Source organism: Melospiza georgiana, chromosome 12, assembly GCF_028018845.1.
Source record: "Melospiza georgiana isolate bMelGeo1 chromosome 12, bMelGeo1.pri, whole genome shotgun sequence".
NCBI classification, from domain to species: domain Eukaryota; kingdom Metazoa; phylum Chordata; class Aves; order Passeriformes; family Passerellidae; genus Melospiza; species Melospiza georgiana.
In genome coordinates this window covers 4,257,217-4,281,161 of record NC_080441.1, presented here as the reverse complement: position 1 = coordinate 4,281,161, position 23,945 = coordinate 4,257,217, and the positions used below count along the sequence as shown (strand labels likewise).

At 40.2% G+C, this 23,945-nt stretch overlaps 1 protein-coding gene across 1 annotated transcript in view; it reads left to right on the top strand.

The window, feature by feature from the left end:
* Window positions 1-23,945, top strand: part of LOC131088561 (connector enhancer of kinase suppressor of ras 2-like) — a 171,875-nt gene that overhangs the window by 133,992 nt on the left and 13,938 nt on the right. The window contains exons 14-19 of the mRNA XM_058032712.1: window positions 2,485-2,519; window positions 5,653-5,701; window positions 8,697-8,745; window positions 9,813-9,988; window positions 11,385-11,458; window positions 16,791-16,862. Of these exons, the coding sequence (XP_057888695.1) occupies window positions 2,485-2,519; window positions 5,653-5,701; window positions 8,697-8,745; window positions 9,813-9,988; window positions 11,385-11,458; window positions 16,791-16,862 (455 nt within the window). The remainder of the gene's footprint in view (window positions 1-2,484; window positions 2,520-5,652; window positions 5,702-8,696; window positions 8,746-9,812; window positions 9,989-11,384; window positions 11,459-16,790; window positions 16,863-23,945) is intronic.

Genomic DNA, 23,945 nt, shown 5'->3' with positions numbered 1-23,945 from the left:
GTACCAGAAATCCTTTATAAAGGTTGGCATTTCAAGCTGCCAACAGGATTGTTCTCCCAAGAGAGCTTCTTTGGGGAGAAAATCAATCAAATGAAAGATGATAAATATGTGACAAAGGTCTGTAGTAATCCCAAATGTCCACACTTAATTACTGGTAATAATCTCTGTGTTAGTGATGAGTTGGTCAGGAGCTGAGACTTTTTTCTTCTAATAAATTAATTACTGATAGACTTTAAAAGGTGTAATTGTGTTTTATATGCTTCAACTACTAATATCAACAATTTTCTCTCCCTCTGTATTTACATAGATATTCTTCTTTGCTCTTTTCTAAATTACAGCAACTAATAATCAGTTACAATAATCTATGAGTTGTTCAATGGTTAAATAATATTTTTCTTTTTCACACTGTTATAGAGTCTTTTTAAATTTCCCTGCTACAGACTATGCTTCAGTTAATGAGATTACATTATTCAATATCTTTGGAAATTAATGCTTGGTAATGCAGAAAAATTTGTGGTGTTGAAAGACTGACCTCTAGAAAAATGTGTTTTATTATCAGAAGCAAATTTCTCCCTAGTAAGTCTTTTTTCAGCCTAATATATGCAAGTTCACATCCCACTCATGAAATCCATCTGATCAAAAGGAATCTGGAGCCACAATCCAAGGTGATCACGTGGGGCAGAAGTGGATTTTGTGCATTTTCTTGGGAGGAAATAAAAATCTGAGTTCTTATAGCAGTGAGAATTGGTAATTCAGGTGCTGGAAAGAGCAGCCAGAGCAGGTGAGGGAGGTTTATTTCAGCTGTGCCAGGGAACAGAGCGTGGGATGGGACCCATTTGGGGCAGGGAATGAACCCTGGTTTGGAAACACTTTGCTTTGACTTTGGGAGCGTTTTCGGAAAAGGAAATTAAGGAATAGAATGGGAAGCACTCACTGAATTAGCAGTCCCACTTTTAGCTGCTAAATTTAGAAACCTTGGAAGTCAGAGGGATAAGAGAAGGAAAGCTTTGAGCCTTCTGGTAGAATAAATTCTATTTTTATAACAGCAGCATGGGGAGTGCTGCTGTCAAAGTTCTTCTGCTCGCTTGGCCACACAATATTTTCCTGGGCTGTCCCCAGCATTTCCAGGGATGCTCAGACTGCTTCGTTTGTGTTTGGCAGAGCATTTTCAGCACCAAAACAACCTCTCTGAAAGAGCTATTTTGCTTTAGCTGTGCGCTGTTAACACTTCCAGTCTGCTTTGAGAAAATGTGAGTATTTCTACAGGGTATTTTCAATATCTTTAAGTTCTCCAGGCTACATTTCAGCGTGCTCAGAGGAGAATTGAGGCATTTCTGGCTCTCAGGAAAGGCTGTTAGGGTTTTTGTACTCAGTCACTCAGTGGGGAGCTCTGCCTTTGCCTGCTTTCCACAAGGAGTGTCAGAGAACTCCTGCTTTTAGTGTAAGGGCACTTTTCATTATTTTTCATCAGATAAGGCCCCTTATTTGAGTGGGACGATCTCTGCAGCTCCCATTTGCTGGAATATTCCAGCTGAAGCACTAAAAGCTGATAACTGGTTCTGTGCTGGGCTCCCAGGGCCAAGGGGGCTCCTTGGAGGAGGAGGAGGAGGTGGCAAAATGTGAATGTGTTTTCTGAAGCTGCCTTAGAAACCCTGCTGCAAAAATGCACCCAGCAAACTTCCTGTGCTCTGAGCTCATCTGAGGCTCAGCATTATCTGTCAGCAAACATCTGCTGCAGGCACCAAGCAGTGGCACCAAACCACAAACTCTGCATTTGCTAAAATGATCGCTTTCCTATTTGCTTGTCCAGAAAGTCAAAGATTTTGTAGATTTCTGTATTTATAAACAAATACGTGTGAATTTTACAACCTATCTGGGGGATGGTTTTTTTGTAATTTTGGTTTTTGTGAATTTCATTTTTTGTGAATTTCAGTATTTAGCTGAGGGGAAAATCTTCCATCATAAAACTTGTTTTAAAGTTACTTAAACTGTCTGAAGATTTTATTTTTAACCCCGAATCAGCTGCTGCTTACTCCACAAAGACAGGTTCATTTCCAAACGTCACAGGAATAACCAGTGTGGTAAATCAAGTTATTTAAAGCTATGTAAGAGTGATGTCAAAGAAAGTTTGTCCTTCTGAAATTCTGTATTTTACATTGCAATATTTGCTCTTTGCATTCAAACTCCCCTTCAAATATTAACACTTTTGCAAACATTCAAACAAATTTTAACTCTCTTATTTTAAAGAGTTTTGGTCACACTCAGAGAGCATCTGAAATTCGTTTGTGAGTGCAAATGCAAGTTGTTTTAAGCATGATCTTAATTTTAAAATAACTCTTACCTGGAAATTGAAATAAATGTTCCATTTCCTTTGCTTTAGAGTTGCAGAATGACTGTGGTTTACCTCTGTCATTTTTTCACTGCGCTCAGAGCACCAAGGAAGTCTGGTCTTTGTGCTTAATGCTCTTTATTTTTCTTCTACAGAGACCAGGGGATCCAGTCAGTGGAGATACTGAAAGGTAATTACTTCTTTTATTCTGTATTTAAATATATACACAGTTATATTTGTGGATTAAACTGCATTCTTTACTTCTAGAGACTTTGTTGGAGTATTTGAGGAATACATTTTCAGGGTTTAGAAATATCAGTGCTGATATCATTTAGCAAATGTTCATTTGCCAACATCAAATGTAAATAGAAGTTACAAAGGTTTAAAAAATTCTTCAGATAAAAGTTTATAAAATATTTGTAGAGGGGAAAAATTCTACTTTTATGTTGCCAAATCTACTTTTTTACTTTAGAAATTCAGTATTTCAGACTCACTCCGAGGATGAAAAAAGTAATGTGTGTCTAACACAATTTTCATAACCAACAGGCAGAATGTTTCCATGAACATCTTTCAATGAACATCTACCTCTAATTCAGTCTGTACAAAATTAGTGCTTATATTTGTGGTTTGGAGTACACAGATATTAAGAATGGGGTCTTCAGTTTGGTCTTTAGGTCTGACTTGAATCAATTTATTCTAATGAAGAAAACAGTGATTTTGTCTGTCATTTCTTTGCTGTGTATCTGATGAAGTATCTTCATGTTGCATGCAAAAGTCACAGTTAAAGAAATGTTTGAAGCAACAGCTATTTTGTCTCATCATATATTCTAATTAAGTTTAGTTGTAATCTATGATAATTATTCTTTTTATGTTTTTTCATCCTGTATATGGCCTAAACCCATTTAAGAAGCAGAATAATTAATTAGATTTAGAGTGCTTTGACCAATCTAAAGGATTTATGACTGCTGGTGATTCCTTCAGTGCTATAAACATCCCAGAATTCAGCTACAAGTCTGAGGTGTGACACTATCAGCTGCTGACCACCTCACACTTGATTTTCAGGGCAGACAGCATTTTTACCTCTTTATGTGTGTTTTAAACATCACAATGCAGTTGAAAGGCAGCTGTGGTGGTGCCCATTGGCTGCTGTTTTCCTGGTGTGCTGTGCATGGTTAAAATGGCATTATTAACCCAATGAGCAGAGATTAAAGTGAAATACAGATGAAATTCCACCTCATCTGACAACAGCCAGTCCTGTCTCTCCAGTGCCAGCACTTCATCACCTCAGCAAAGAGTGGAGGTTTGCCTTTATAGGAGATTAAACATATAAATATTTTAATATTAATATTTTGTTCCACTTCACAGCCTCCCTCCTGTGCAGGGTTACCTGGTGGGAGAGCGAGTTATTCTTGCTCTCTTTTGAATTAAAACTTCATGTCACATTTTGCCTTCACCTCTTACGCCTGAGTGTTCAAAACCTGCTGTTTTCTGTAAATCTGACTGTTTTTATTTAGCCTCCCATCCTCTTTAAAGGTTCTGCTGTCCTGTTCTTCTCTCCCACCTGTTTCTCCACATTTTCAGCCTGGCTGTGCCCTCCCTGGGCTCCTTCCTGCCTGGCTTTGTGCATCAGAGAGAGACCCCCCACCCTCCCCAGAGCAGCCATGTCTCCATCACCATTTCATTTCCTCCTCCACGTCCCCATTTTGCTGCAGAGGAGTTTGTTTTTCTCCTGAGCAATTTTGTTTTTCCCATAGCAAAGGGCTCCTGGTTTTTCCCAGCAGGTTGCACAGGCCCAGCTTGGCAGGGACATTTCAATCCAGATGGAACATCCCTGGTGGACAGGACAGGGCACCTGCCAAGAAATACTTTCCAGGGACATATGACTTGTGAGAATTTTGGCAAACTTTCACAGCAAAAGGCTATGCTTTTCTATTCTTTAATAGAAGAATGCTTCTCCCACACATTTTAGATCTCAGGCCCAAAACATGACCATATTATGTCTTTTCAATATGTTGAAAAATATTTCAAGAGGCAGAATTATATCACCTTCCTAATAAACTTATTTAAAGTTATTTAAATAGCTTAAAACGAAATAAAAACCAATTTTCAGATATTTATCCCCTAGAGTTAAACTTTGGCAACCAGGAGACAAACTGTGCAGATAGACTGACATATTTGGGTGAAATATCGTTACCTTCCATGAGTGAAAGAGGGGAAATTTAGGTTGCATATACAGAAATTCTTCCTCTGATGGAGGGGAGGCCCTGGCACAGGGTGCCCAGAGCAGCTGTGGCTGCCCCTGGATCCCTGGCAGTGCCCAAGGCCAGGCTGGACAGGGCTGGGAGCACCTGGGACAGTGGGAGGTGACCCTGTGAACAGAACCACACAAGGGGAGACAGGCAGAAAAGCTGCATCAACCACACAAGGCACAGCTGCTGCTTGGATGAACATTTTGCTGAATTTTTTTTCTTTATTTTTTATATGAAAAATGATTTATTTTTTATATGAACTGCTCAAGTTCTTTCTCATAACACATTTTGTCTTTGTAAATAATCCTTAAAGATTCTTTTCGTCTCGGTCATGGCAATGTGCTTTGGAAATTACTTTTTGTAGTTGTGGTTAATGCTGGAGAGATAAGAAGAGATAAACATTTTAAAAATGACTCTCAGACTTGACATTTTTGCTGTCAGTATTGCAGGTTCAGATGCACCTGCGCTGCAGAGATTTACAGGTGCACCTGAGTTGCTCGAAGCATCAACAGCCCAGAGCAGAGAGCTGAGCCAGGGATTTCAAACCTCACTACAAAATACTCAATAATTAATCTGCAGTGAGAATTTCCCTGTTGTAACAGGAATATATTATATAAGAGATGGAAGTTCTAGTAACCTAAATGTAAATCATGGATCCAGATGAGGGGATAAAAAATGCATTCCTGTGACCAGGTAGATAAATCCAAAATGCTACATGTGTGTATTATTCCAAGTTCTGAAAATGGATAAAAATTACAAATCTGACCCTGATTCAGTGTCCTATTTCCATTATGGCCAATTCTGTTTGCACAGGACAAGGAAAGGCCTCTGGTGCTGCTGCCCTGCCTTGATCTCCAGTCTCTACAGAAATCACATATATCAGAGATGGTATCTTTGCATTTTAAAGTGTCAATTCTTGGTATCTGTGGCATCCTGTAGCAAAGTCTTACAGAATTTGGTGCTGCAGGATGCTGTGGTTATATTTAGAGATTCACAGAGTGTCTGTAATCACTATGTAATCAGTTTGGGTTTTTTCCCTGTGGTTATTTGACATCTTTCTTCTGTTTGTTCTAGATATGCAAGTTCTGCCATTGACCATCCAGGAAACACATCCATGAGGAAGGTAATGATTTATAAATGTGCTTGAAATAAGCAAAATACTCCTCAACTGTTCAATTCATTGCCATATTTTTAAAAGACACCTTAGATATCCCAAACCTTGATATTTGCCTATGTTATGAAAGAGCAGAAAACAAAAATCTAGGAATAATTTCCATATTGAGGAAACTGGCTGCTGCAACCACAGCAGGTCAGTGTGCCTGAAATGCTTTTAGTTAAGGTTGGGAACTTGGGAATTCAATTAAGTTTGGGAACCTTGGAGTGTGTTCCAAGTATGTGATGGTTTGGGGAGGAGAATCACACACCACATTGGGCTGGAAGGCACCTCTGGAGGGAGGCTTACCCTGAAGGTAAAGAAAACTTTTAAAACTCTTAGAGTATTTAAATAGTACCAATACTATGATAGGGAGATGGAGGATTAAGATTTTCCAATATTTTTTATGGTACCAACTTTGAGGTGCTCCATTTTCAATGGAAAATAGCTGTAAAAAAAGCCTTTTTTATAATTTAGCTTTTGTAATTATTTCATAGAAAGGAAAAACAACAGAACCTTCATTTGCAGAATGTCAGTTCTTCATTCTGACTTGGCACTTTTTACACTGATTGCGTTGGACAGTGCTTGGAGCACCCTGGGACAGAGGAAGGTGTCCCTGCCATGGCAGAGGGGATGGGATGAGCTTTAAGGTCCCTCTCAAACCTTTCTGTGGCTGTGATGACTCAGTTCTAAACAATTTCCCCTAAAAACTCCTTAGGTTAAAACCAATGGAGGTACAAGCAACCAGTTTTACTTTTCATTGAGTGTTTCTGTGCCAGCACTTCTCCTACCCCCTGATTACACTGAGAACTCCTTAATTTACCTTCAGGAGCATCAATTCAATTCTAGCGGTTTTTAAATTTCGTTTTTCCCTGTGCTGGCTTTGGGTGGGGTGGCAGGGTGGGCACTCTCAGGCTGTGGCCTCGTGGTGTGGTTCTGAGATAAGAATTGAAACACTGACGGCCCCAGTGAGTTCTCCATCCTCTGTCTGTCTCCCATAGCAACTCTGAGTCATTTGGAGTTGTGAGTTCTGTTTCCTTGCAGTGTTTGCCACCAAGTTAATTATATTACAGTGGTTCTTTTATCTCTCAGAGTGTGGAGTTTGAATTTTTACCTTAGCAGTGCTAATTAACTACTGATTCCCAAGGTATTGCAAGCCTCTCACTTTCCCTAGTTTCCTTGGTTTGAATACATTCTATGTGTGCATAAACAAAACAGGAAAAATAATTAGCTAAGCATTTTAGAAGAAAGATATTTTTTGTTTCAGAAAAATATTTTGAGCTCTCCCTTGATTTGTTGTGCTGTTTCTTTCATTTCATCCTGTAAGCATGTGCACTGTTATGGAAGTGAACAATCTTTCTTTTCTATTGTTTATAAACACTGGGTTTAAAATTTCCCATAATTTGACAGAGTTTCTGCTGCTAAAGGGAAGATAGATGGCAAAAAGTAGTGTTTGCATCTGTGTACAGATTGTGCCACACTCTGAGTTCCTGACTGAGGTTAAATAAATACATTTTTACTTCGCAATGGTGCTGTCCTTCCAGGAAGAATAATTAGCTAAGTGTTTTAGAAGAAAGATATGTTTTATTTCAGAAAGATATTTTCAGCTCTCCCTTGATTTGTTGTGCTGTTTCTTTCATTATTTTTAAAAGTTTTGTATTAAAAGATGAATACCAGTTTCTGGTGAGTATCCCCTCCAGATGCTTCATTTGTCTTGCAGTTCATAAATTCACCCACATTTCATTACAGAGTTTTATTCCATCCCTACATTTCTCTAGTCTAAATTTGGGGGAAAATTTGGTGATGTCTTTATCAGAACACACCTGCTTTGCCCTGATGCATTTCCCTGGGCAGAGGAACATTGAGCAGGTTGTTCCAGCCCCAGAACTCCAGCTGACCCAGCAGGGCAGATCAATATTGCTGCTGGGATTTGCAGCCCATCCCCAAACCCCCCAGAGCTGCTGTGCACATTTCATACCTTCTCTCAGAGAATTTTGGTTTCATTTTCTGGATTTTGCCACATTTCCTCCAGCACAGAGCATTCATCTTTGCCTTCTCTGAACGAAGGGGCGCGTTTGCAGAGATGAAGTGAATTGAGGGAGATGTGCTGAGTTAGGGGATGCTGCCCCATCCCTCACTGAGCATCCCTGGCACAATTGTCACATTTGGTGGGACATTCCTGGTGCTAAATCAGGGTTACAGACAGGGCTGGGCATGGCCAAACCCACTCCTCCCTTTGCTGCTTTCATTTAAAATCAACCTTTGTCTCTCTGGAGCTGGAGTCTTGTTTGCACCTGATTATTTTATAGGGTTCTTAAGTATTTGTTCATTGGAGGCAAATCCTTACCAGTTTTTGAGTACTATGCCTGGTTTTAGGTTTAAATAAAGACCTGATTTTAGGGTTCTTTTTCCCCCCCAACATTAAAATCAATTTTTTATTGCTGCCACAAAATGAAAGAAATATTTTTGTTTTTCTCCTGGGACTTATTCTGTCAACCAACAACCCAAAAAACTTGTTTCTGTGGTGGGAAGTGTGACTTAGACAAGTCATTAAGCACAGGATTTTGTGTATAATGCTTGTGGTGAATATTTATTTTTGAATGCATATTTTTATAATTATTTCCTTGATGCAGCAAACTTCAAATACCAGTCAGTTCATCAGCTCCTTCGTGGGAGTTTATATCTTTAGTTTTCAAACCTCTGCACAGCTTTCATGCAAAGAATCCTTGATGCTTTCATTGCAATTGTAATTAATATTTTTAAAGGTATTTTAATTTGCAGATTTAGTGGAGTGTTGTTTTCTTCATGATGTTGAGGAAAGTTGTAAGAGGAAAATGACAGGAGGGAGATCCTGTGATCACTGATGCTGTGGTAACCCTGGAGAGGGGAGTGAATGAAAGCTCTTACATGTTACTGCTCTTACTTGCACTGGTGTTTCATAATTTATTTATTTTTTTCCTTACAGTCATTCCATTACGCTTCCCTCAGGGTAAAAAGCAGGAAATGGTCAAAAGGTAACTTCTTCCAGTTAACATTCTGAAAATGAGGCTCCTTCTCTGAGAATAAAAAAGTGATCTGTAACAAAAGTTCAACTTGATTCAAATATTTCTAAATTTGATAGTAAGCAATAAAGGAAAATACCAAATTAGAATACTAAAAGAAATGTTTTATGAGTATAGCATTTCTTGGGTGGGTGGAAAAATTTCCTCTTCCTTAGGAAGAAGGCAAAGAGCATCTATGGACAAATTGATGAGAATTTGCCTGTGGAACACTGCAGAGCAAAGGATGGTGTTTTATATTCTCTAAATTTCTACCCTGTTTCACAGCTGTAGGACAAATTTAATTCTTGTAGCATCATAAACTTGATTTTTCACAGAAAAAAGTCTGATATGTTAAGGGAATTTCCCACAGAGTTTTTTTCAGGAAAATAAATTAAACCATATTTATTAAAAACCTGGTTTTATTAATATTTACAAGGCAATCTAAGCTTTTTAATTAGGATTCATTGAAATAACACCAAGAAAAAGAACAATAACCCTATTCCCGGTGCTGTGCCTTTAACAGGATGCTGTAAAGTTAACATATTGTTGCTCACTTCAGGATAAAAATCATGTAAGCATGTGCATTGTTATGAAAGTGAGCAATCTTTCTTTTTTATTGTTTATAAAAATTGGGATTAAAATTTCCCATAATTTGACAAAGCTTCTGCTGCTAAAGGGAAGATATATGGCAAAAAGTAGTGTTTGCATCTGTGTACAGATTGTGTCACACTCTGAGTTCCTGACTGAGGCTAAATAAATTCATTTTTACTTTGGAATGGCGCTGTCCATCTTAATCAGAAAAAAATGCAGCCCTTAGAGGAATTAACCCTCTGGAGATTAAATAAAGAATTGCATAAAGCAGGCAGTTTTCATTGTGGTCATGGGGAAACCAAGCTCACAGGGCACTGCTGAATTTGGAAATTGCTCATTGTGAGTCTGGGAGGGTTTGGCTGGGAGGGGAGTGTTTGAACTCATATGTTCATTGAAGAATGTTCATTTTCATTGCATTGGGACTGGAGCATTGCCTGTGTCTGTCCCAGGGGGGTCCCTGTCCAGCGTGAGCCGCAGGCGAATCTCCTGCAAGGACCTGGGCCACGGCGACTGCGAGGGCTGGCTCTGGAAGAAAAAGGATGCCAAGGGGTATTTCACCCAGAAATGGAAAAAGTACTGGTTCATCCTGAAGGATTCCTCCTTGTACTGGTACACAAACCAGAATGTAAGTACGGGCCATGCTTGGAGAAAGGCAAAATGAAACCTTAAGTTTTATAATTATTTTAAAGTCTATTTTCACTGCGTGCTCGGGTGATCTGCCACATTAATTGCCAGGTCTGGGGCACTCTGGCTGGAAATATTTCAACTGAAATTCTTTATTAAAGTCACCAAGTCCATGTTCAAGGTTAATAAAATAGCAGATGTTCATGGCAGTCTTTAAGAAATGAGTATGTCTGTAGTTAATCCTTCTCCACAGATTTATTTGGACTAACACAATGTTCACACTCAGCTCTCCCCAGTTTCACTTGTGAGGGGGGATGTGTAAAGTGCAACCATTTGTGTTAATTAAGCATTCTGTGAAGCAGATGTGAAAATCTGAATTTGTAAATCTCTTTATCCAGAAGTTATTTTTATATCAATGTTCCTCTTGCTTTTTGCTGAATTAGTCTGGAGTTTGCAGTTTCTCATGTGCAAAATGCTGCTCTTGGTGAAATTTTCCTGAAAACCAATGGGCCTATGCTGGTGCAATCTGCATAAATGTAGGGAAATAAAAGAGAGGAGAAACCCAAAATGGTTCAGTGATGCTCTTCCCCTTGTGAGCAGCAGCCCCAGTGCTTGGGCTGAACTCTGCAGCCTGCTTTGGTTACTGAGCTTTCACTCCACCTCTCCCATTCCCTCCAGAGGAGGTGTTCAGCAGCAAAATTGCCCTCAGCTTTTGTGGGTTTTGTAGCCCAAGAGGGGTTCAGGCTGTGGGTGATGAAGGGATTTTGTGGGGTTTGACATTTCCCATGCCAGATAGGGGCACTGTCTGTGTCCCCCTGGCTCTCAGGCTGTGCCTCAAACCAAGCCATAACTCACTGTGCCCTTGCTGACACCTTTCAAAACCTGCCCGGTGTTAATTTAATGTCTCTCTGCTTTTCCTCCTGAATTGCTTCAAAAGGAGCAGAAAGTGACAGGATGCATTTCCTGGTTATTTCCTCCCCATTTAATCAGAGGTGACCTCAGCAAGGAAGCTCCTCAGGGACTGGGGTGTGACAGCTGTGACTTTCAGGAGAGACAGCCACCAAAGAGCTGTAAAATCAGATTTATGGGGAAGAATCTGAGAGCTCTCCTCTGTTTAGGGGCTGTGTTTGGGGCTGAAAGGTTTCCTGTGATCTTCAGCAAAAGGGATTTGGGATGGCTGTGCCTCCTCTGAGAAATTACCAGTTTAGTTACCTCACAGAGGTTATTTACATTGAATTGAATCCATTCCATAGGAAAAACAGTTTGTGCAAAATGCATACAGTACCTCCTTTAACTGGGTAGTTGTTCTTTGTGTAAACCCCAAACAGCAGCTGCTCTTTTCTCTTTTCTTTAATTCTATATTCATTGTCAACATTTTATTTTTCCTCATTCAATAGGATGAAAAAGCAGAAGGATTCATTAGTTTACCTGAATTCAGGATAGACAGAGCAATTGAATGCAGACGAAAACAGTAAGTAATGTGTCAATTATATTCACAAAGGATTGCTCTTGGAGGTTTGCTATACTGAACACATGCAAAATCCAAAGAAAGAAGTTACAGAGAAAAAAAACCTTGAAAACTGTAAATATAACATCATAGATCCACTTAAGCTTTAGTATTTCTCTTTATTATAAAAGATGCAATGTAATGTAAATTCCATTTACTGGATTAAAATGAATTTAATAATTCTTTAGCCAGCTTGCCAGATAGTCCAGTTACAGCTTAAGCTAAATAAGTAAATCAAAAAGCAATGAATACTTTAGTAAAGAGATAAAACTTTTTCAGGTTCAGTAAGGCAGTATTTTCCCATAGGAAATAGCATAACAAATATCATAGCAGGGAATGGTGAATATAATCTTAATTTTCTCTTTTATGGGGGAAGCTTTTCATACCCAATATTGTGTTGCTCTCAGCTGCTAAAATATTTAGGTTCCATATGCAAAATGAACTCTGCATTATTGCTTATGTGCATATTGCTATTGTTACATTCCACTCCACTAAAAAGCATATTATAATCTTTGCACAATTAAAGAATATTTAATAACAGACACTCATTGGAAACTGCTCCAAACAATGTTGGGATTGCAATCAACAGGTTTAACAGAACAATTCCAATGCTTTGAGAGTGGTACTTTGCTGGTATCTCCTGAATTATTTGCATTTGTCTTCTGTATGCTTTCCTGCTTTTAACTAAGCATCCTGGATTTTTCCTCTGCTTTCCCAACGATTTAATGCAGTTTTGGTCTGAGGAAACAAGTCCTACAACTGTGAGCACAGTACAATAGAAATATTGAAGGTATGAATTACAATAGAGGCTGCTCATCAGAAAATCAAACCTCTTCAGTTGCCTGTTCTTGTCTGGGGATATTATTACTGTGTCAGAGAAGTACAAGACAGTGCAATTTACACTTCTATTTCTCCTTTCAGCTGAGGGTATCACTGTAGAAATTAAACATGAGCTGAGCACTATAAATACCTCAGAGCCATGAGTAGATATTAATAATGATATTGAACAAAAATACAGGGAAAATAATACCCTTTTGTTAGAATCTAAAGCACTTAACAGATTTCAGTGAATTAACCAAGATCAAACAGAAGGTCATTGTGCACAGCTACAAATAGCTTCCAGAGCTTTCCTCAAAGCATGAGAACACAATCCCTCAGAACTCAGCTTAGGGAAGGATTTCTGTAGGGTGTGTGCGCAGGGAAAAGTCCGATTAACTGAAACTTTGCACACGACTGAAAGCTGAGAACCTCCAGGCTTTGAATCCTCTCAAAAAGGGGCAGGTCCAGAGGTAAAAGTATAATGAAGATGTTCATAGTATATTCCCTTTTTTCCTGAGCTTAATTTCTGTTTGATTTCTTCCTTCACGGACTACCATTTATGTATTTCCCCCATCACAAGAGCTGCACCTGACCTTAGCCACTGTTTTACCTGGAAGTGAGTGCAGTGAAATTCAGAATATTCAGCACGTGGGCGTGGGGGCCAACCCACAGCCCCTGTGAGCACACCTGGAAAACTCTTACCTGTCCTCTTCTGTTGTCCTTCACGGCCAGGAGTGAGCATCATCCATTGCCTGATCCCAGAGAAAAGCCAAAACCACAATGCCAGTTTTCCCTCAGCTCTCCCCAGTGCAGAACTAGGAACATTTTGGACCTCAGTTTGGATTTCCCCTCAGATCTCTGCTATTTTCAGAGCTATTGATGTGAAATGTTCAAACCCTTTTGAAACTAAAGGATGTGAAGACTTACTGGGATAATTAATGGGTTTCTCTCTCCCACTGTTCTGTTGGAGGGGGAGCTCTGCCCCTGATGTCCATGGCCCACAGTGATGGAATAGCCTCAAGAAAGCTTTCACAAAAATATAGATAATTGAATGCATTATTTGGTATGGTTTGATGATGTGCCTCACTAATGCATTTAATGAAGGTACCCTGATTATTTCAGGGGCCCTGGCATTATCTCAGGCTGCTCCAGCTGGACAGGCAGTGACCCTGTCCCTGTGAAAGGAGCCTCTCTGCACTGCCACTGAAAACCTTCCCACTGCTTTCAGGCAACACCTGCATCCTCCTGATTAAAAGTGATCACAGAGTAGGAGAAATTATAGTTATTTGAGTTTGTGTGCTGTGGCATGACAGGAATATCGTGTTATTTTCACAGATACTGATAATTATAATGCCCCATGATGATGCTGATCCCCAAGTATAAAGATTAATTGAGCCACAGGTGTAATTAATCCTTATCAACTGGTGCCTTGCCTGAACCTTCAGCAATTTCCACCTAGTGAAAATTTTCATTGCCTAGTTAATGCAAATTTGGGTCTTAAATTTATCAAGGATATGTCACAGTGTTGGCACTTCATGTTGGAAGTGTGCAGTCAGAGCTCTTTACAAATGTCATTGTAGTACAGGCAGACAGGAAGGTACAGCTTAAATGTTGCTGCAGTTTCATAATTTCATTATTTCTGAAAAGAATTTGACAGTCTGCAGACAGCAAAGCCCCCTTGAGCCACCAGTGGGAAGAAACTTCTGGGTTGTGTGAACTGGAGTGCAGCCAATGGATGGAGAGGGATTATTCTTTAACTGGCACTCCCTACCCCACATCTTGATTATTGCAGCCAGTCTGGGCCCTCCAAACCAAGCCAAATGTAAATATATAGATATAATTCCTCTAAATTATTCACATTTATACATCTCAAATTGTTCCCCTGGAGACTGCAGTTCCTAATGCTAGAAATGTATCTAAACACTTCCCTAATAATAATCTTAGTGACACTGCTGGGAGAGGAAGATGGATTTATTGTTTTGCAGTCCTCACAGAGAACTGCAGCACATTTAAATCACAAGTTTGCACAGAACTGGGATCTCCACTTCATAGCAATAAAGATCTCTGGTCTGCAGCCTGCAGATGTGCAACAGTGCAATGCACGATTGCAGCTTTAATGTTCACTACCTCAGGAAAGGATCTCAATATCAGACAGAAAGATCTCAGGGAACACTCACACAGTAACCAATTAGAGCTGTTTGCAGGGACCTGGCATGTGGGAACTCTTTGCAAAAGCAGCCAGACCTGCAGCTTTTCCCTGATTTACCCTGACAACATTCCTGCTCTTTCTGGCACCTTCACAAGTTCTGTAACAGCTGAGGCAGGAGCCTGCAGACAGTGCCTGACCTGTTGCACTCTCCTGATTTCACCTCTCTGTGCCTTAACTGAGGCAGGGTCCTGCGAGATGTAAAATATTCCAATAATCACAGGATCACAGCCTTGTTTGGGTTGGAAGGGACCTTAAAGATCATCCCATTCCACCCCTACAGTGGGCAGGGACACCTTCCACTCGAAAATGATCCACTAATCATAGATTTTATCACATTACAGGAGCACAGAGGAGCCAAATTACACTCTGTTTATCACACTAACTTCCACCCATTAACACTGAAACCCCAATACTGGCATTTAAATGCCTGTATGTGTTTAAATTTCCTGTCTAGGAAAATAATCCTATTTACAAGCAGAAACTCCATCATGTGATATTGTCTCAGGATTAGCCAAGGGGATTAGGATCTTTAGATCCAGCACCTAATCCTCTCCAATCTGAGCCAATGCCACTGGAGATGGTTGGGCAAGTGGAGCAGGACAAGGTGCAGATGCTGCAGAGGGTTCAGACCAACAGCAGAACGATGCAGGAGTGTTTGTTTAGTCATGATTTTCTATTTTCAGCATCAAAAATGTAGTAGTGTAAGGAATTTCTGTTGAAGGTACAGTGTTTGCTCATCTCTGTGTAATTAAAGATGTGCCATGTACTGCTCTGATTCAGACACACAAAACTGTTCCACCTTTGTCACCCACAGCTGTTGGCAGAGAACCAGCGGGAGCTGCTGGTACTCAGTTGACATAGAGGGATTAAAAAGACTAAGAATGATAAGAATTCTTGACACTAAAACCATATCATACCAATCAGTTAAAAGAAAGCATAAATTTGATCAGAGCATACATAAAACTGCATTTATGTAATGATCAGAAGAGAGATAATTAACAAGCCTGTGCCATCTAGTGGGCACCAGGGATCCCTGTGTGGGATTTCACAGCCACTCGCTGCTTTTATTTACAAAGCACCAGCAGCCAGGGCAGTGAGGCTCTGCAGTGGAAATTATCACTGTCCAGATCCCAAAACAACGCTTAAATACCTCCACAGCCTCCTTTTGTGGAATTTAATATTTAATGATAACCCTCTGCGCAAAGATAACGTCACCCCCGATATCCCTAATCTCATGAAAAAGGAAACTGCACAGAAATACAGAATTCTGCTGTAGGGCTTTTGTTAGGAAAGCTGTTGCTGGATGCATTTGTATTAATTATATATATTAAAAAATCACTCTGCCCAGGTGAAGCTTCTTCAGCTTTCATCTTGTCTTTGAAAACTGCAATAAGTCATAGTAATTAATAAAACACTCATTTGCATTTCAGCTATTACTAGTGGAAACATTGCATCACAGGTTCTTCATAATTCCACGTGTAATGATTCCTAATCTAATTCTTACATCTGGTAATTACCATATAAATGTCAGTATTTTAACATAAATGTTATGAATGATAGTGTGGCATTTTTTTAGCATTTGCCAGCTAATCAAATTAATAGTCTTTAATGCTGAGACCTTCTGGTTTCCTTGATAGCAAAACTCCTTTTCATTATACCCTCACAAAAAATTATAAAAACTGTGATTGTTGTTCTTAGCAGTTTTCAACTGCTCAGCTGAGGGAGATCTCAGGGATTGGACCACATAAAAGCATTAATAAAAAGCATTTATGTGAACTATAATCACCTATGCCATCTGATTATTATCTATAATTCCAGTGATTTCTAGCTCAACTTGGCAGCCCTCTGCCTTTCTTTTTGTAGAACATAAAACTGTCATCAAATACACGAGAAGAGGTGGGGGGGATCAAACATTTATTCCTTTAGTTGATCTTTGGAATACAACTAAGATGTACTTGAATATACTCAGTAAGACTTTCAAATTAACCCAAGGAGATTTTAGACATAGAACATCAGTGGTTATCAAAAGGATTTATATTTTTAAGTCATTCAAGTGCTTTTGAAATTTTTGTAAAGTATGAAGCTCACAAATGTAGATGAAATCAGATTGGGGGGAATCCATTGATAAAGTTAGGCAGCAAAATTCAGACTGAAGATGACAAATGCCTGTGAAACCTGAGGAATCATAGAGCAGGACAGTCTGGTGAATTTGTAGACAAGATGTTTGAAAGAAAAGGTGGTTTTTATTCTTTGTGCTCTTTTTTATAGTGCCTTCAAAGCATGTCACCCCAAAATAAAGAGCTTCTACTTCGCAACCGACTGCCTTGAGGAGATGAACAGGTGAGTTGTGTGTCCCCTTTGTTGTGGGATGTTCTTTATCCTGCTGCTTCAATACTTCATCTGACACAGGAATATCCTCCTGGAGCCTGATGGAATGCTGGCTCATGGTGTTCTCAGGAATTCATTTTCCATTAATTTCAGTACATACATTGCATTCTGTGGCTCAATTTGCTGACATTTCCTGCCACGACATGTCTCAGTTCTGCAGAGGAAAGTTACTTGTGTTGGTCTCATCTGGGTTAATTAGAATTTTTTCTCTTATTGATGGACTTAAGGTTCATCACCCTTGTGCAGTTTTGTGGGTGAAGGCTGGAAGTCTCAGTGGGATCAGCGTTTCTGGTTTATTAAACAGTGCACCTACACCAAAGCTTGTACAGAGAACACCCAGGTGGTGGGGTGTGTGTGTATATACATATATATGTATATATACATATATATATATTCCCCTCATAATGCCAAGAACACACCCCAACAACACAGAAAATCAGCATTAACTAATTTTATTCACCACATCACTGTCCCAACACAGAGCAGAGGCAAGCAAAATTCCATTTTTGGTGTTGTAGTGAGTTCTAGATGTCCTTGGATGTGCTGGGGGGACATTCCAAACTTCTGACTGGACAAGGCTCTGGACAGCCTGATCCAACATTAAAGCTGGCCCTGCTGGGGGTGGCTGTGGGAACAGGCACCTCCTGGGAGCTCTTCCAGCCCAAATTGCTCTGTGCTTCTCCTTTGTGATTCAGGGGTGAAGGTGGGACAGGGCCTTAGATCCCAAAAGGCAGGGTCAGATGTCCTCCCTCCTCCTGTTACCTCAGAAGTTTGTTTATTCCCAGCTGAGGTGGAGAGCACAAGGACACCTGGGACAAGGTCACATCCTGGGAAGTCTGAAATCTTTCCTGGCACAGATAACTGAAACTTTGAGATGTTCTCACTTACAGTTGTTCTTAATGTTTGCCAGCTTGGGAAGACAAATATGGATGGGGTTTTTCCTTTGGGATATTAAGGCCTAAAAACCATTGTTGAATTAACATTTATATTCTGTGGCTTACGTGGCTCTTCAGGTATGTTGGGCTGTGAGCCTGGCTGGGGTGAAACTGTGGAGAGCTGTTCATCCTGCACTGAGGAGGGGGGCGAGCCTCACTTATCAGCAGTGGGATACATTCAGGGTTTAAGTTTGCTGAAAAATATTTTTTGAAGGTTGTTAATGTTCCATTGCTCAGTTCTGTGGGGTGGTTCAGGTTTGTTGAAGTGAGGCTGTTTTGCTGGTTTAGCTCTGCCTGGTCTCCCTTGATTTCAGCTGCTGGGGTAGCTCTCGTTTGTTGAAGTGCCATTGATCATATCTATAAATTATACATAAAATGTTCTCAAGGAAAAGCAGGAAGTCTTGACACACATTCAATGAGCTGCTTTTACAACATCCATTGATTTTTCCATGGGGAGCCCAGGAAGCTGCAATGAGGCCTTGGAGCACAGGAGCAGCTGGGAAGGTGCCAGTGTGTCCTTCCATACCACACTATCCTAAACATCATTGACTTTGGAATTTACAAGAGCCTTTTCCCTGATTTTTTGGGAAGAAGGCAAAGGGTGAGCTTCTACTTGAAGTGTTTTGTGCAGTATTTTCCCTTCAGCAATTCTGTCCCTGCAGAGCAATTGGGATTTACTCCCCACCCCAAAGATGGATAACTCTGCTACCTCTGACATCCCTGGGCACCCTGCAGCTCTTACAGCTTTCCTGGAATTCCTTCTCCCAGAGATCCTGGGTGAAATTTGAAATGAGGAACAAGATTCATAGATGAAAAATGCGCTTAAAATACTGATTCCACAAATCTCTCTCTTCCCAGCAAATTGCTAGCCCCATAATGTGAGGAAATAGAGCAAATATTTTACATGGTATCTCTCACTCCTGTTTGCAGCACAGAATTTAGGTGGATTTTCCCTGCTGATGGAAGGGGAGATCCCTCATGCTGAAAAGTGAAGGATCCTGGCAGGGAGAGGAAAATTCCTCATTCACTATGAGGGGAATTTTATCCTTTCTTCAACCACTTTTATTTTAACAGCTCTTTTTAGAGTTTCTCACCCCAGATTCACTATTTATTAATTTTTTTCCACTCTGGTATATTTTCCTGTGCCTTTAACCCCACATTGCTGAAGGAAGAGCTGGATCCCCGTGAGTGGGGCTGGATTATTCTGTGGCAGACCCAGGCACTGAGCTGGGGCTGAGTTTTGCCTGCTGTGTTACTCAGGTTTGCAGGATTCACGCTCGTGCTGTTTGTCAGCTCTTACACGGGCAGAGCCGTGTTCTTAGAAATGAATTAATAATGAACTTGATGAGCTCATCTCTAGCTTGCTACTCCAAGCTTGTTAAAGGCCTTATTTCCCAGAAGTGCTTCATCTCCTACCACACCACACATAACCTGTTTATGGCTATAATTAGCATTGAATTTAATATTGGGCTGTTTTACAATATTGACTTTATTTAAAACTTACATGCCATCGAAAGGCAGGGCAGTGCATTTGCAATCTCATCCTGGACTCCAAATATTAAATTTTTTAAAGTTTCTATTTTAGGCTGAATAATTTGATCACTTTTGATTTGAATAACTGGGTTAACTTCGCAATTTTAATAACTCCCATAAATCTTTGGCGTTCATTCAAGAAATATAACAAATAGTTGCTACTCAAACAGAATGATGATTAATTTTTATAGCGATCGCTCCTATATTTTCCAAGACCTGAAAGACTATAGCACAATATTTATCTTGAAAAATAATTGTGTGAAAATTGAAGTGTTCTGAACCAAGCAAATTTTATGGTGACTCCCATCTACTTTTACATATGGAGTATAACCAAGTGAGTTACTCAAGACTTTCCCCAAATCATCCTGTTTATTACTAAAGTTAATTCAGTTTTCTCCCTTAAATTTCAGGCATGTTGGTTTCTTTGACAGGTCTTGGCCAAATCAGATGGTGAGCCAGGGTTAACACATCTTTTCCAGTTTCAATGCACGTAGACTTCACTTTATATAAACTGGCACCCAAGTAAAGCTTTTGGCAACTTAAAGTTTCAGCTATTAGACACTTTCCCCCTTAAACTGGAGAAGTGAGCAGGAGGTTGTCAGATCTGTCTGGCTGATTCACCAGCTCTTTATCAAATAGAGCTGAGTAAGTGTTACACAGCTCTTACTCTCAGCCCCTCACCTGCTGAGAAGTCAGGAGATAATTCTGCAGAACATGAAAGGTGCTTTTCAAAGAGAAATCCCTGGAGTGGAGCTTCCCAATGGTGCTGTAAATAATCATAAAGAGCAGGTTTTCCTTTCTTCCTTTTATGTTCCCATAAACTTGTTTCAAATCTGTGCCCGAGGCCACACCAGCCCTCTAATTTATTGTTCTCACATAAGAGCTCCAAAGTGCAGCACGAGTAAAACAATTTTCTGATCAGAATTAGCTGCAGGCCCCAAGGACTGGGTGAAACCATGATGTTCATGGGAGAGCACGGGGCAAAATACTGCACCAGGAATTCCCAGCACTGAGCTGGAACATTCCAAATATCATTTCCTAGGCAAAATACTGCACCAGGAATTCCCAGCACTGAGCTGAAATGTTCCAAACCTCATTTCCTGGGCAAGTCACCTGGCTCCTCCTTTTTAAAATTAATGAACTATTTACCCCAGACTTGTGGAGTTCCATTTGCCCCTCAGCCAGCCCCAGCCCCAGTGGCTGATGGAGTTTGCAGTGCCCAGTTGTGATTTTCCAGCACTCCCAAATCTGGGCTGGGGGATCCATCCCTCCTGCAGGAGGCAGGGGCTGCCCTGGCTTTCTGCACCAGCTTCAATTACAAAATTCACTTCATCAAATTCTGCTGCAAATAGCGCCAGTGGGAATTGATAAGGTTCTTCTGGGATCCAAGCAGTTCAGCTGCATTTCACAGAGCAGATTTGGTGATTCCAGCCCTGCACCTCTGAGCTGAAGGCGGTGTCACAGTCCTCTTGTGACCTTATGCTGGATATACAGAGTTAACTCTGCCAAATCTGAAATAAGTCATAGAAATAAGAAATTTCATCATAATGAATTATATTTAACAGACATTTAACAGCGTTATTTGGCCTATTTGAGCTGAGTTTTTAAAAACTATGTAGAAGCAGATTATGAAATTTCACAAGTAAGTCACCCCATTTCTTTAAAAAATTCACCCTAAACCCCACCCATAGTTTATGTCATGCTAAACTCAGTTTTCTTGCTTGTGAACAAAGCTTTCTTTCTCCAGAGCTTTCCTTTGGGCCAAACATTTGGTGAAAGCTGGGGCAAAAGTTTGAGAGAGTAAAGAGAAGTTCCAGTTGAGTGAGGTTTTGTGACTGTTTTGGTGAATTCTTTAGGGTTTATTATTGGTTCTGGATCAAATATCCTATCAGTTATTGTGTGCTTTTACTCTCTGTGATACACAACTGTATTTGTACAGTAAATGCTGGTACCAGAAAGGTAATTTATTTGCTACAAAGCAGTGAATTTCTTTTGTCTATTACCCACTGGGGAAAACAAAAAAAAACAAAAACAAACCACCCACACCAAACCAGACTTCTGAGTACAGAGACATAATTGTGCATTTGTTTGACAGAGTCAAGTTAAAAAAATTAAAAATAGAAAAAAAATCCCATTAAGTGCATGAAGCAGATGCACATGCAAAGAGGGCACAGATTGGTTCACTTGTCAATTCTTAAGCTGTCTCGGGCTTTTTTCCTATTTTTCCAGCCTGACAAATCTAAGAAGACAATGCATGAAACAAGATCAACAGTCATGTCAAATTGTCAAATCAGAGAGTACTCAGAGTTTATCCCGTGAATGATTTTGCCTAACAAATCCCAGCAAGTGTGACAAATCCAGCAGCAGAGGCAGAGCTGCTGGGGCTGATGCGCAGCAGAGATGAGCTCACGGAGCAGGAGCTGCTCAGGGTCACATTTCACCAGGAGATGCTTTGGGGCTCCTTTTGTGTGGAGGAAAATCAAGGCATCATCTCAGCCACCCCTGTTACAGCAGCCTTTATTCTCTTAAATCAATGTATTACCTGCATAAGCATTGAAAATAGGGAAAATGATGTACCTTAGGAAGGCAAATGGGAAATGCATTGATTTCTCAGGTGTTCAGTAAGAAAGACTGGGCAGAGAAGTCCACATAACAAGTACAAAATCAATTTTTAAATCTAATTGTGAATTGCAAAGAATTTTACTGTGAATTCTGGAATCTGATTATCCCAGTGATGGAAAACACATAATACAAAGCTTTTGATCAGAAATTAAATGTAAACTGCACTGAATAAATTCTATGTATGAAATAAATGGTTCAAGGGAATCTCTAATAGATTTAAAGATAACTTGATTTAAGTGAAATTTAACTTCCACTTAGTGCTAGTTTTTCCTTTTAACCAAATAATCTCTAATGTAGATGCAATCTCAAAATGAAAAAAATATTTCTGCACTGAAACATTTCTAACACAAAACTGAAGTGGTGTACAAGGGCAAGAATTAATGATGAAAAGATGCAAGGAAGATAGGAAGTATATTTTATTCATTCTTTCTGTTAATGTGTCAGGATTTCACAGACTTAATTTTTAAAGGAACAATTAACAGAGAGAAATAATGAAAATAGTTGGACTTTTTCTTGAATTTACACCTTTTCAGGACATGTAATTTTTTACATATTCATTTGAATTAAATAGCTTTTTCTAAAACCAGCCACCTGGTATGCGCAGTAAGTGGGAAATCAAATCAAACTTTTCTGAGCCACAGAATCTCACTTCTTCTCCCCCTCTTCTCCATGGTTTTATGGAACAGTTCTAACTATAACCTAAAAATTCTAACTTTTCACCCCTTTTTTATAGGAAGAGAAAAAAGGTTTTCCTCTTCCCTTGGTTTTCACTCTCCTACACTAAAAAATAATAGTTCTCTCCAATTTATGGCTACTGAGATTGTCCAAGCTGTTATGTTTTTTTTTATTTGTGCTTTTTCACTCTGGGCTTGTATAAAGGAGCAGCCAGGGGGGTGAGTGTGGTGCCCCTGTGGAAACTTTAATTGTCTTCACTCCCAGAACCTCCCACTGACCTAGGGCTGGCTCAGCAGAGTAAACTCTGAAAGCCAGGAAACAGAAATTCATTAATTTGTACATTGAGGAGGGGCATATTCTGGTTTTCAGTGCAGTGTTAGGGGAGCAAAGCAATGTGCAATTGTTTCCAGCTGCTTGGCCCCCTTCAGCATTTCCCAATGTTTCTGTCGGTGGCTGAATGTGCTCCTGGTTCCTGACAATTTGGGGATTTTTGGGATGATTCACTCCAGTCTCAGGCTGTGACAGCTCCTCACTGCCCTGGTGCCTTCACTCAGCCCAGGCCTGGGGCACAATCAGACTCTCAGAAGAGGCCCTGGGTAATAACCAGAATTATCTCAGTAAATTTAACTTAAATACTACCAGGCAGCTCTATTTTATCCCAAAGCAATGACAGCAGTGCCTGTTTGTAACCATCAGAATTAATTACAACCAAGCCTGATTTATTTAGAATTTAATTGAGACAAAGTACAAAATTTACTTGTGCACTTTGATGACTTTACTTGAGGCTCATCTTTCCCTGCCTTTGGTTCACTGGAGTACAGGCAATAAAAAACAACCCATTTCTTGGTTGTTACAATGTGCCTTGGTAAGTGATTATGGCTTATGGGGATTTGCACAGTCCTGGAGGTAAAATGTTGTGGCAGAGGATCCCTGGGACATTTAGTGCTGTTCTGTCATCACAATTCCCATCCAGAATGCAAACCCATGCTCTGTTGGGTGGCCTAGACTCAGTGAAACATCCTGGTTAAGTTGTTTAATTATCAAGAAAGAGTTGTTGCAGTTTTCCAGGTAAAAAGGCAGGATCTGGGGAGGGAGCCCGGCCTGGGGTTGGGGTGTGGGATGTGCACCTGAGATCCCAAAGGTGCCCAGAGCTCCTGGTGGCCACAGGGGAGTCCCAGAGCAGGTGGGGCACAGCTCCAGAGCCCCAACAGCAAGGCTGGGGCTGTGCTGGCAGCTGCAGCACCCAGCCCCTCCCCGGGCTGTGCATCCT